Source organism: Ctenopharyngodon idella, chromosome 21, assembly GCF_019924925.1.
Source record: "Ctenopharyngodon idella isolate HZGC_01 chromosome 21, HZGC01, whole genome shotgun sequence".
NCBI classification, from domain to species: domain Eukaryota; kingdom Metazoa; phylum Chordata; class Actinopteri; order Cypriniformes; family Xenocyprididae; genus Ctenopharyngodon; species Ctenopharyngodon idella.
This window is the reverse complement of record NC_067240.1, coordinates 28,084,238-28,098,501: the sequence shown is the minus strand read 5'-3', so window position 1 is coordinate 28,098,501 and position 14,264 is coordinate 28,084,238. Positions and strand designations below refer to the sequence as shown.

General features: G+C 37.2%; 1 protein-coding gene across 2 annotated transcripts in view; it reads right to left on the bottom strand.

The window, feature by feature from the left end:
• Nucleotides 1-14,264, bottom strand: part of dpysl3 (dihydropyrimidinase like 3) — a 45,868-nt gene that overhangs the window by 13,757 nt on the left and 17,847 nt on the right. For both annotated transcript variants that reach the window (XM_051876965.1, XM_051876964.1), the window contains exons 4-9: nt 13,973-14,137; nt 11,349-11,410; nt 10,785-10,865; nt 5,895-5,963; nt 5,369-5,489; nt 327-483 (exon numbers count right to left, since the gene is read on the bottom strand). In XM_051876965.1, coding sequence (XP_051732925.1) covers nt 327-483; nt 5,369-5,489; nt 5,895-5,963; nt 10,785-10,865; nt 11,349-11,410; nt 13,973-14,137 — 655 coding nt within the window. The remainder of the gene's footprint in view (nt 1-326; nt 484-5,368; nt 5,490-5,894; nt 5,964-10,784; nt 10,866-11,348; nt 11,411-13,972; nt 14,138-14,264) is intronic.

The following is a 14,264-nucleotide window of genomic DNA, read 5'->3' as shown; positions in this document are numbered from 1 at the left end:
GGATGGCCAGTCCATCATAGTGAAATATTTGACAATAAACTTCAAATATATTGACTTAAAGTTTAGATCAGGGGTGTCCAAACTTGGTCCAGAAGGGCCACTGTCCTGCAGAGTTTAGCTCCAACTTCATTCACTGGAAGTTTCTAGTATGCCTAGTAAGAGCTTGATTAGCTGGTTCAGGTGTGTTTAATTGGGGTTGGAGCTGAACTCTGCAGGACAGTGGCTCTCCAGTAGCAGGATTGGACAAGCCTGGTTTAGATTAACAGAGCCACCTGTTAACTGACAGAACTATATCCCAAAACAACTTAATATATACTTGTATTTACCTGGCCAACAGGGTGTTCAGGTAGTCTGGAGTGGTTGGGTCTGGACTGAGGGGTGGTGATGTCACAAAAGAGGCAGCCTTAGCCCAGTTCTTGCTCCAATAATGAGTCCCATCAGTTCCCAAACTGGCAGTGATTGGCTCCCCAAACACCACGTTACCTAGAAATAAGCAGCTTTTATCTCATTATCTAGCTCGTTTCAATTTTCAAGGACACACAATATGCGAAAGTTGACCTACAAGGATTCCTACTGGGAAGAATACAGTGTCTTGTCAACTGAACGCATCTGCTCAGCAGTAAAGTTTAAGTGGAAAATAAACACATAAACAGCCCATTAAACAACAGTTACCCAGACTTAAATGTCTATTACTGCAGGGACATCTGGAAAACACTGCTACAGTGAGTTCACTAAAGGAGTTGAGGACTGCTGGATGCAGCTTTCCATCCATGGGAATTTGTCAATATTGTGTTTGCAGCTTGGTGGTTACTAGGACGTTGCTTACTGCCCCACCTCCATGTCTCCATGATCTTCTGATCTCTAGATATGGCTTGGGTCCCTCCTTTAATGCAATTGTTTGTTTTGTTTTTTGTGTCCACCAGCCAAAAATCATTCATCCAGATGTAGAAGAGTAAAAGCATATCTCTCTTCAATAAGGCCGACGATTTGAGCACAAACGGTGTTGGATGAGTTACGTAAGTTTAATTCTTAGGTTTAGGCATTTGAACAAAGCTCTACTCACTCTATGTATGAGCAATTTTAACAGTGATTCTTGTCATAGCAAACACCACTAATAAAATGCATCTAAGAACTTTGCGAAACTCATTAATTAAAAGCATCCAGATGATAAAACAGCACAGAACTACCTTATAAATCTCCACTGACAAAAACCTTTAGTCTCCATTCAGGACAGTCAGAAAGAATAAAGGGGTACAGTCTATCTCACAGGTTTGTGTCCCTTTTGAAGACAGTGATTAACTACCCAGTTTAACACACCAGAACAGTGATGAATAGTGTAACAGACACTGTAAGATAATTTTACAACACTTCTGGGAATGCTCTCAACCATTTCAGTGACCTAAAACAGCTGCCGTAAAAATTAACTACACTCTTTATTCCAGTGGTTCCCAAACTGGGGGGCCTGGAGTTATTAAATGGGGGGCATGGCAAGGTTAAGGGACAGTGTACAGTCTGCAGATTGTTATGCAAAAGAAAGACCCCACTGTGAAATTATCCTGCTTATTAAGTAAATAATTGAACAAAATAATATTAATTTGAAATATTTTATTGCCTCAAAATGACTCGGCAGTACCCGCTTGAGCGGTCTGTTATCAGTTGTAATGGTTGTTGGCGTGGAATAACAGACCGCTAGACAACAAGACTGAAAAATCTGAATTGAGTGTTGCAGGGAACCGTGAAAAAATTATGCACGGTTCTGCACTAAACATGGACAAGTTTGTGAATGGATTGTTGGTGCCAGGTAAACGTAAAGCAGATGATGAATCTACTTCAAATGTCACGACTGACAAAACAACATGTCTAGACCAGACGAGAGCGGTGCGACGTGACGCAACAAAAGCAAATAGAACCCATTATAATCAGTGATGCTGTCTACACTAGATGTGGCGCGGCGCAATAAATTCCGACATTAAACTGATTCCCAGCTAGGACATATCTTGCCCTTGGATTCACCAATAAAATGGTGAGTAATGAAGAGAGACCAGTGTGTTATGTGTGTGCCTCAAAATATTAGCTTCTGACAGTCTGAAGCCAAAGAAGTTAAGACGCACTTAGAGACTTTGCATCACGAACACAAAGAGAATAAGCCCTTTGAAGGTGAGAAGTTGTAGTACTGAATTAAAGGATTAGTCCACTTTTAAATAAACCTTTCCTGATAATTTACTCATCCCCATGTCATCCAAGGTGTTCATGTCTTTCTTTCTTCAGTCGAAAAGAAATGAAGGTTTTTGATGAAAACATTCCAGGATTATTCTCCTTATAGTGGACTTCAAAATGGCCTCCAAACGGTTGAAGGTCAAAATGACAGTTTCAGTGCAGCTTCAAAGGGCTTTAAACGATAGCAGACAAAGAATAAGGGTCTCATCTAGCTAAACGATCGGTCATTTTCGAAAAAAATTTAAATGTATATGCTTTATATAGACAAATGTTCGCCTTCTAAGTGCTTCCGCCAAAACCGCATTTCCGTATTCTCCAAAAAGTTTACGCTGTATGTCCTACGCCTTCCCTATTCTACTTACGGAACGAACGCAGCGCCAGTTACATTTTTTCCGTAAGTAGAATAGGGTAGGCATAAGACATACAGTGTAAACTTTTTGGAGAATACGGAAATGCGGTTTTAGCGGAAGCACTTAGAAGGCGAACATTTGTTTATAGATTAATCCTGGAATGTTTTCATCAAAAACCTTAATTTCTTTTCAACTAAAGAAAGACATCTCTATCCAAAAACATCTTGGATAACATGGGGGTGAGTAAATTATCAGGAAAAGTTTATTTGAAAGTGGACTAATCCTTTAATTACAGTGTTTCAAATAAATCCAGGATGTTGCAAGCAAGGTCATGTAATGTAGGTGGGAGGCTTGAAAATATTTTTCTCTACAAAACAGGGTCTGGCAGAAAAATTTGGGAACCACTGCTTTATTCAATAGTTAGTTTGGTTGCACATTATTTTACAGTACGTGTACCTTCAGTTTACTTACCCAAGAGAGTACTGGTAATATAAGGTAACTACATGGGTTAAGGTTAGGTTTAGTGGTAGGTTCAGGATTAGTACCTAGTTATAACCTAGTTATTGTAATTACTGTAAGAAGTACATAAAACAGGACTGTACAATAAAGTGCTACTGTTCGTTAGTTCAGCCAAAAATTTTAATTTTGTCATCAATTGCTCACCCAGGCATTCAAAACCCATAAGACTTTTGTTCATCTTCGAAACATTAAGATATTTTCCAATGAAATCTGAAGGTGCGTCCCAATTCACGTACTTATGCACTATTCTATGTGTTTAGTACTATAATTAGTGCAAGTTGTGAGTTCACACTAAAAATTCCAAATAGTGCACTTTAAATACCCGGATGATGCACTTAATTAACCGAAAAAATGAAGTGTGGAATTTTGGACACTTCAGCCCTGTCCCAAATGGGACCCTAAGCCCTCATGATCTTCCTCTGAGTCCACACTACTGTTACGTTGCGCCGCTTTGACTGTCAGGTAGAAGTACTGCTCATGGGCTTACGACCTGGCAAAAGTGAATATTGAGGGCGCATATCGGCCTCAAAGGGGGGCGCTCATGAGCACACTTCTGAAACCTACAATGACAAATGGGACGCGCTACAGTCTTGTGGACTTAATGGACATGCACACACAATGAAGATCGCAAGTGAACATGAAGTGTGCCATTTGGGACAGGGCCTTCATGTACTCAACTGTCGCAGCTTTAATTATGTAGCGAAGAGGGAGGGGTTATCCGACAAAATAACCTTATAAAGTTCATACACTACACGGTTGAGTAGTGTTGTCAAAAGTACCGACCGCGATACCAAGTCGGTAATGACATTTTAAAAATGTGACGCTTTGAGCGCTGTTGAGCGGATTCGTAAAAACCTCTGATTGACCATTGTGTTCACGCGCTCATCAGATATGTCTGTGATTGGCTACAGTAATCAGCGCACGGGAGCATTTGAATTTGAAAGCATTTTGAAAGCTGGACCGGTCCTCTGATAGACGCCTGCTTCCGTGTGTATCTGTGTAAGCGCTTGGAGCGTCATCAATGTCTATTTACAACATGTTTTTGAAGCATGGATCATTTTAGGCATTCACAGACATATCTGATGAGCACGTCAACACAATGGCCAATCAGAGGTGTTTACGAATCCGATCAACAGCGCTCAAAGCGTCACAATTTTAAAATTTTAGTACTGACTTGGTATCGCAGTCAGTACTTTTGACAACACTACGGTTGAGTACATAGTGTATAAGTGCATGTAATTAATTCAATTATTTTAATTAATGTACAGCCCTGATATTTACACCTATGAGTTATTTATTTATTTATTTAAATTCTTCCTTTTGTATTTCACTTACTAAATATACAGGTTTTGAATGAGTAAATAATGACAGAACTTTAATTTTTGTCTAAATTATTTCTTCAAATGATTTTACAGAATCTACACTAGGAAGAACTGAACAGTCCAGAGATAAAAGCATATCACGCAATTAATTTGCTACATAATTTTAATCAATTTACGGCCTTACCACTCACAGTTTTGATTCATACATTTGCAATTTACCCATTTTATCGTTAAATATTCTCTAAAATGATATCGGCTGGCTTCTGTACTCCTGAGTACTTCCCTGAAACTGTAATCATGACTATTTATTTATATTGAACTCATTTATGTACGAGAGCATTGTATGTGAATGATTTAACTAAACAGTGAGGACTATTATGATGATGGACTGTGGAACTCTGACAACCTTTACAACAGACCAGGCAGCGCATATAAAATAAACATTTCATATGAGTGGATATAATGTATAGACAGCTAATATATAATGAAATGATAAATTAAAAATGCTACATTCATAATAATAAAACTGTTATTTACACATATGCCATACAGATACACAGTTTTATCCAACTGAATGTCATTACGGTCATGAGTATATATGTCAAAGAGTTTATTTAACTCAGGTGAGATGTATAAACACGGAGGTGACATCTGTGAAAGCTCAGCGTTATGCTGCTGACAGGCTCGCACTGCTGTGATTTCTTATTTTATCACACATTGTTTCTCACAAACCTGAGCCCACTCCAAAACTTCTCCATAACATAGTTTGCATTCACACAATTATAGATGATTATGAATATGTGAAATATGGTAAATATAACAAAAAGATTCTGTCTATTAGTTTTTTGAAAAATGGACATGTTGATATTGTTTGGAATTGGCCCCATTACAAGACATTAATTAGAGAATCACTCATTCTAGATTCAAAAAACAACTTTATTTTCAGATGATTTTTTGTACCTTTTTTCCTGGCCTGTGAGATGATATCAGCAGCACTCTTGCTCATCACGCGGGTCACATAGAGCGGACAGTTGGTTTGACTGGCAATCGTGACAGCTCGAAACACTGCCTCAGCCTCTAGCTACACACGCACACACACACACATAATGAGGGACATTGCAAAACAGATTCAGCTGCATCTCTATGTATCTCGCATAGTTCCTCACAAACATACACTACAGTATGTTGATTTATTTGCATGCATAACTAAAATACCTTATAAATTTCCCTCCCCACTCTCATGGCTGACCTCAATAAAATTAGATAAAGAATCGTGTCTGCAAAAGATTACTGATAGACTGATGCCAGAAAAATTAGATCTGTGGGACGGGCCAATTTTATGTCAACATGAAATCAAATTGACTCAATAATTGTAATATAAGTTCCTTGTTTTATTGTGAGTTTTACGTATGAATTGCAGTGATGTTATTAAATTATATACCACTAACAAGGCAACAGTTATATAAATATTTTTGTGGTCACTGACCTCTTCTGGGCGGCTGAGAACATGTCCCTCAGGTCCTGTGATGCCCATCTCCAGCATACGGGTCTGCTCCTGAAGAACACAGTCATATTAGATGTGTCTGTTCTCTGTGATTTTTTTGGCCCTGTTTCCACCTGGTATTAAGGTCGACTGGATCACAAGTAGACGAGGGAGACACATTTCAGTTTACACCTGTGTCTCTTTTGTCCACTTTCAACCACTTCTGTCCTGCTATTTTTGACGGGTGGGTCTATGGGCGGGTAAATGTATGAGCTTTTTCAGATCTTTCGATCTAATGGACAAAATAAGCTCACCTAATTTACATAAAAACGTGACTGGAGACAACGGAAAAACATACGGAGAGCATCAGCTTTTGTTTCTGCTCTGACAGCCGCGAGACCAGCCGAACGCTGTGAGTGTGTGTTAGAAATCAGGAATGGTGAGAGAACATTGTGCTTGGTACATTTTTCATCTTCAAACCACACTTGAGTCTTCAGCCGACAAAGTTTAAAGGATTAGTTCACCCAAAAATGAAAATTCTGTCATTAATTACTCACCCTCATGTCGTTCCACACCCGCAAGACCTTTGTTCATCTTTTGAACACTAATTAATATATTTTTCATGAAATCCGAGAGCTTTCTGACTCTTCCATAGACCGCAATATAACCACCACTTTCAAGGTCCATAAAGGTAGTGAAGACATCGTTAAAACAGTCATGTGACTGCAGTGGTTCAACCTTAATGTTATGAAGCGACGAGAATATTTTTTGTGCGCAAAAACAAAACAAAAATAACGACTTTATTCAACAATCTCTTCTCTTCTGTGTCATTCTCATACGTTGTTTACGTCCAGCGCTTCCAGGTTCTACATCAGAACGCCGACTCATTATTGGCCGGCTCCTGCGTCAGCATCACACATGTGTCGTGCTGATCACATGATCAGCTTTGGCAATACTGAGCCAGGCGTTCGGATGTAAACATGGAAGCCTTCACTGTGTTACTGCGTCACCTGCGTAAGGATAATGACAGGGAAGAGAAGAGATTGTCGAATAAAGTCATCATTTTTGTTTTGTTTTTGCGCACAAAAAGTATTCTTGTCTCTTCATAACATTAAGGTTGAACCACTGCAGTCACATGACTGTTTTAACGATGTCTTTAGTACCTTTCTGGACCTTGAAAGTGTTGATTATATTACTGTCTATGGACGAGTCATATACCTCTCAGATTTCATCAAAAATACCTTAATTTGTGTTCTGAAGATTATCGAAGATCTTACGGGTGTGGAACGACATGAGGGTGAGTAATTAATGACAGAATTTTCATTTTTGGATGAACTAACCCTTTAAATCCCATCTGGCTAGCGCGCTTCCCATAATGTTTACGCGTTAGGTCAGTAGGCGGAGAGTCGATGGTCTTTTGAGGCTGTTTGAACACATTCGACCACATGAGTGTCTACACTACGAAAGCAATCCGGTCTAATGCATTTCGACTACCTCTGGAAGTGGTTGAAAAAAAAATGTTTTAGACCTGTATTTAGTGTCGTTGACTTGTGATCCGATCGACCAAAACGCATCTTAAAGGGTTAGTTCACCCAAAAATGAAAATAATGTCATTAATTACTCACCCTCATTTCGTTCCACACCTGTAAGACAAATTAAGATATTTTTGTTGAAATCCGATGGCTCAGTGAGGCCTGCATAGCCAGCAATGACATTTCCTCTCTCAAGATCCATTAATGTACTAAAAACATATTTAAATCAGTTCATGTGAGTACAGTGGTTCAATAATAATATTATAAAGTGACGAGAATATTTTTGGTGCACCAAAAAAACAAAATAACGTTATATAGTGATGGCCGAATCATCTTTTGTGTCAAATCAGCGGTTCGGAGCACCAAAGTCATGTGATTTCAGCAGTTTGGTGGTTTGACACGCGATCCGAATCAGGATTTGACACAAAAGATTCATAACGCTCCGAAGTTTAATGAAGCAGTGTTTTGAAATCGGCCATCACTATATAAGTCGTTATTTTGTTTTTTTGGTGCTCCAAAAATATTCTCGTCGCTTTATAATATTAATATTGAACCACTGTACTGACATGAACTGATTTAAATATGTTTTTAGTACATTAATGGATCTTGAGAGAGGAAATGTCATTGCTGTCAATGGAGGCCTCACTGAGCCATCGGATATCAACAAAAATATCTTAATTTGTGTTCTGAAGATGAACGAAGGTCTTATGGGTGTGAAACGCCATGAGGGTGAGTAATAAATTACATTATTTTCATTTTTGGGTGAATTAACCCTTTAATACGAGGTGTAAACAGGGCCTTTGTATTGTATTTGTACTGTTCATGCTTTTTTTCAACATATTGTAAATTCATTCATTCAATTTCACTTTATTTATAATGAATGAATGATTTAAAATATACTTATACTTTTTTTAAAAAAAATAAAAGTGTACTTAAATGTGTTAAACAGTCATGAAAGTGTATTCTCTTTAAGTATGGTCTTTTATTTCATTAATATCTGTAAGTACAGTTTTTAAAAATATACTTTTAGATTTAAAAGCGTGCATTCAATACAATTAAACACTTCATTTCACAAGGAAAAGACAAACTACTACTTGGCTTAACTTCAGTATTCCTTTAAGTTATTTTACAGAATCTGCAATAGTATGATGATGTAAGTAAGCTGAGTAACTGATGTTCAAACATCAGACCACCCGCATACTGCCCAGCTTGATAATGTCCAGATGATTAGTAACTGGATGAGGAAAATCAGGACACACAGTATCCTCCCACTCATCAGAAGGATTGAGGGCATGGATTTTGCTGAAATATCCTCAGCTCACCCTCATGAATGGAAAAGGCAGCATGTCTTTGTGTCACCACATCACTGCTTTTCTAAACTTTACACTGGACCTCTGAAAGCATTTCATATCTAATTTACTGTCGGAATATATGGTGGAGATGCAAAAATAACCAACAGGCCTTAAAAGTAATGCATACTGCATACTTATCTCAGAAAACTCTGAAAATGACAAAACTAGGGAGGAGAATAATTAGGTTTTAATGATTCTGCTTCAGATTTAATGTACCTAAGTGCTTCTGTTTATGGATTATTTTCATAATTTTGAAGAAGAACGAATGGCCGATGTTTAAAAAACTATTTTTATTGTGTTCACAGTAAGGCTGCAGGATACTGGAAAAATTTGACAATGTCAGGTCACCAGGTGATTTTGTTGGGAAGTGTATATGGCATAGAAAAAAAAACTCTAAAGACTTTAAAGGGGATCTATTCACAAAATTTACTCTTATAAGGTGTTTGAACACTGATGTGTTTCCGCAGTGTGTGAGAACAACCAGCCTATAATGGTAAAAATCCACCCACTCCTTTTTTTATAATTCCCATCAATCAAAAGCAGTCTCTTCAAATGAGCTGATTCAGATTCTCCCGTGCAATGATGTAATCATAGGAAGAAGCCCCGCCCACAGCCGGTGACAATCTGCCCTATTAGCATAGACACAGCCCTGAGAAGCTCAGAGTCCGCCATTTCTGTATCCTCACTGTAACAGCTGGAGTTTCACAATGTCTGCGCCAAAGAGGCATTACAAGTGTTGTTTTTGGATTACACATAAGAGTCTCCATAGACTCCCGCCATCACTGAGAATATCATGGTCAAATTTCATTTTCGAAGGAAATGTCCTGAAGAAAATCGTCTTATACGTTTGCGCCAATCATTTTGCAATGGACTGCTTCACAACAAGGGTTTTTTTCAACGCTGGATTTTCACAAAGGTTGATTCTGAAAGATGGGTCAATACCAAGTCACTCCAATGTCCGACTCCGGTTCGAAACATATAAGGCTGAACATCGCTACTGTCATTTTTGGTGCGTGAGATTGTCCTGTTTTGTCGTTGCTAGTATGCCGGAGCAAATCCACCCTTTTTTGGAAAGCTCATTTGCATTTAAAGGGACACACACAAAAACGGTGCATTTTTGCTCACACCCAAAAAAGTACATGCTATATAAATAATCTGTGGTGTATTTTGAGCTAAAACTTCACATACACACTCTGAGGACATCAGAGACTTATTTTACATCTTGTAAAAAGGGGCATAGTAGATGCCCTTTAAGAGTGAAATCCTTACAAAAAACCTGGGTGTTCATATTTGACTTAATAATTATTGTGATTTTATTGTGATTATTAGTAAGTGTATTGAACAAAATATATTTCATTTACACTTCAGCTCAGAGCATCTCAGAATGGCTTGATTCACAGTAAATCAACCAAGTCGCTCTGAGACCCTTAAACGCGTATCATAAACTACACGGGTGTAAATGACACGCTTCACTCTGAAACTTTTAGCACATATATTTACTTACTTAAATTGCAGCCTGTGCAATTTGACAATCACACTAAGCCATATTGTGATATTGATTTTATTTCGATATACTGCATTTTGCAGCCCTAATTCACTGTCATCAGTAGTTTAACAGTAAATCAGACAGAAATCAAGACACACACAAATTACTGTACAATGCGTTATTGTATGCCAGTGGCTATGATGCATATTTATCTTATATGCATATTTTATAGCAATGGTTATAAGAATGCCCCATCTACCTACAGTAACACCACCTGTCTCTGACTAGCAAGCACTAAATTATGGTTGAGTAAACTGAAGCGTGTTAGCTACTGAAAAAAAAAGGAAAGAGCCATTTGTGTCACGTTTCACCATGAAATGTCAAAAAAAAAAAAAAAAAAAAAAAAAATGTAATGGTACAAAGACCTCTTATATGTCAAAAGATTAAGGCAAATGTGATTTTTCATGTCATGACCCAGAGTTAAGTGTAGCAAAGCTAAATAAAGTGCATTGATGTGACAAACCTCAGCAATTATTTCTCCATTTTCTGCGTGGACCTGTGCGATTCCTCCATGCTCGCCAAGAAAGGTGAAGATCTCATAAAGCTGTTCAAATATAAATAGAAAAATCATATTGGATATTAAATAGTGAGGTTTTAACAAGGAAACATAGCTTTAAATGTTACAATGTGATCAAGTGGTGCTTTTGATATTCTAAGATGACTTAAAATGGTTATTTGTTTGTCCAGATGAACCATAATTTAGTTGAAAGAAAAAAATCAAGCCATTTTTAGTAAAATGAGGGGACACACTTCTGAGTGATGATGAAAACAAATTATTGTATTGAACTGATTCATTCAAACAGACAGTACAAAAAAAATGCTTTTTATCCTTTTTACAGAATTAAGACATTTTAGTGCTTTGTAAGGATCTGCAGGTACCCTGCTTAACATGACTGAAATTCATTAAGTTATACCAACCAAAATAATTTTTAAGGGTCAGATCAGAAAGAAATAACTCCCAACAACTGCACTAATCAAAGGAAAGAACGTGTATCTCCACAATGCTATCCACCTTTCTTCGTCTTACCTCACTGTTGCTCATCTGATAGAGGTCTTTATAAGCCATATAGACCTGGAAGGAGTTCACTCCTACATGGACAGAAAGAATAATTCAGCAAACAAGAACTCTCCCAATAGCAATATAATAATGTTATGCAATTCTTATTATCCAACAAGAAAGACAAAAAAGTAGGGTGGGGATTGTATTCATAATGAATTGATTGGATGGTGAAAATACCAGAATGGACATTAAACAATAAGTATAAACTGATGAATCATGCCCAGACCAGGGATGTGATAAATTTAGAACTTTTTATGTTATAGACAACATTCTTCAACAAGCAATATTAAACTAAAATTTGAGCAAATAAATAAAAGACCACTTTTAAAAAATATGAATCATCATTAATATTGATTTAACCCTCTGGTCCTCTTTGTTTAGGGGTCACACTTGGCTTGAAATTAAGTCTTGGAAAACCAATGTAATGTATTGTTGTTCAATAATATTTTTTTGAGTACTATTTAAACTTTTGAGGGTATTTTATGATACTAAGCAATAAAATTTTTACTAGCTATTTTTCCACATTGAAAATAATACACAATTTTTTTTCTAATATATTTTTAAATAATTTTTCAATTAAAGCAGTGTTCCATGTTAAAATAGAGACAAGGCATTTAAAATCAATTTTTTGAAGGTAGATTAGTGCCATCTGGTGGGAGTAAAAAAAAAAAAAGAAAAACTTATGTAATGCCATGGTGTAACCACTAGATGCCTGTATAGTTCTATATGAAGTGGCTTATAAATTCTCTAGTGGTTTTTAGACATAAATACTCCTTTTTATTAAAGGTGCAATATGTAATATTTCCTGTCCGCTAGAGGTCGCTAGAGGCCTATTCAAAACAAAGGCGTAGCTTGATGATGCCAAGTTTGAGCGCGGAATCTTGGCACATGTGGTCTTCACCTCACAGCCGGTGGAAAACAATTGGGATAGGAGTCGGGAAGAAATCATGTTCATGGATGCGATTATTAACGTTACTGTAGTATGAAGCAGAGCAGGTTGAGTGTTGTTGGAGCTGAACGAGGACGCTGGAGCGATTGCACAACACACGCCTCACGAGCAGCGGAACTTTTATTATGCCACAGTCGCCGGCGCTGCTTCCGCTTTTTTGGTCATGAGTATGAGGTAACACAGCTCTGTTTATCATATTAGATACATTTGAGTGTGTTGAAAATGATGTTATAAAGATACTCTGTGCGTTCGCTCGGCGGCTGCTGTGAGACACTTGTTTGAGACACACTGCAGTAAGATAGATCGATTTTAGATTATCATATTAAATGCTGGATGGCTTGTGTTGATAAATGACATGCAATTAATTTTAAAATGTATTGTATGATGGAGAAAATTCTGTATTACTGTTACTAAAAATAAAGCTGCATCTGATTATGCTATGTTAGCTACTTGACAGAATAGTGTTTTTCTCTGAGGCATGGTAAAGCATGGTACTCGCAAAAAATCAAGAAAATTAGATTTAAACAGTAAGACTAAACATGTTGAGCTATATAACAATAATTAGTTTTCTGTCTATAAATATATCAAAACAGTTGTTCCCTTGCCTATTAAAACATGTAAATATTAAAGCGTCTTTTGTGTTTTCATGGTTTCTACAAAATAAAATCGGAAACTGAGTGTAACGCGGGTATGATAATTGACAGGCGACTCCTCACATGTCCCGGAGCCTTGGTTAAAATAGCAATTTTCTCACGGTCTACAAATAGTTGTAAACATTTAGGATATTGTAAGTACTCAGGTGAACAAAATATATAACACTGGCCTAGTGGTTTTTGGATATTTTACTGCAAAATTATTACATATTGCACCTTTAAGTTATGGATTTGGATTTATATTTAGACATTCTCAAAGACTAGTTTTTGTCAAGGTTTAGATTTTTTGAGTTTGAAATGTTGATTTGAAGTGTCGGTTTTTGCATTAATTTTACTACAGTCAAACCTGAACACAGAGGTGGACATTTTGTTACACATAACGTCAAAATTCAATAAAAATGTAACAAAAATTAACAGGTATGTTTTATTACAGCTTAATCAATCTGGGTCTGATCTGATTTCAACCTCTTATTTGAGTCTTTTTGGCTCAATTTTACCATATTGTTACTTTTTTTCTGCACAGCGACTGATGTCCTACGTCTGTCATTTTTGACCTCGAAGGAGCCAATGAGACTATTTTTTCTGACCCTTTAACATATGCGAATCATATCCATGATTTTAGTCATCCCATTCCGATGAAGGAAAAAAAAATTAAATTTCAAAATGTAACATTTTTCTGTCATTTTTGACTGAAGAGGACCAGAGGGTTAATAATTTTTTCTAACAAACAGTAAATGCTCTGATTCTGTGCTCATTTGTTGGTTATGCAGTAATAAAAGCAGCTTGTTTCTAACACAAATAGCTCAAATGACCAAGAATAACTTCAGTCAAAGCAAATCACATTCCCTATGGGATACCATACTGGTAGATGTATTTATAACTTAACTTCAGAAGGATTTTTTTTAGTATGCTGAACCATTTGCTGGAACAGTTCAGAAATGGATTTTTAAATCCCTCGCTCAAGGACTTAATAGCACAAGATCTCTCACCTTTGTCCTTAATGAGGCTCTCGACCTCTTGTTTGGTGCTGTCGTTCCAGTGGGTGATGTCCACATGCAGTGAGTAGTCACAGCACGCTTTCTCATCTGCCCATTCACGCCAGCGCTCGAAAGCTTCCACCAAACTAGTGCCAGGGTCCGGGATCACATGATCCACTGCAGGTGAGACATAAGAGAGAGACAGAGAGGCACTGTCACCTAGGCTGTGTCCAAAATCTAATTATTTAAAAGATCCATATACTTGTTTTTAAGCCCTTGCACAATCTAGCTCCTGTGTACTAGT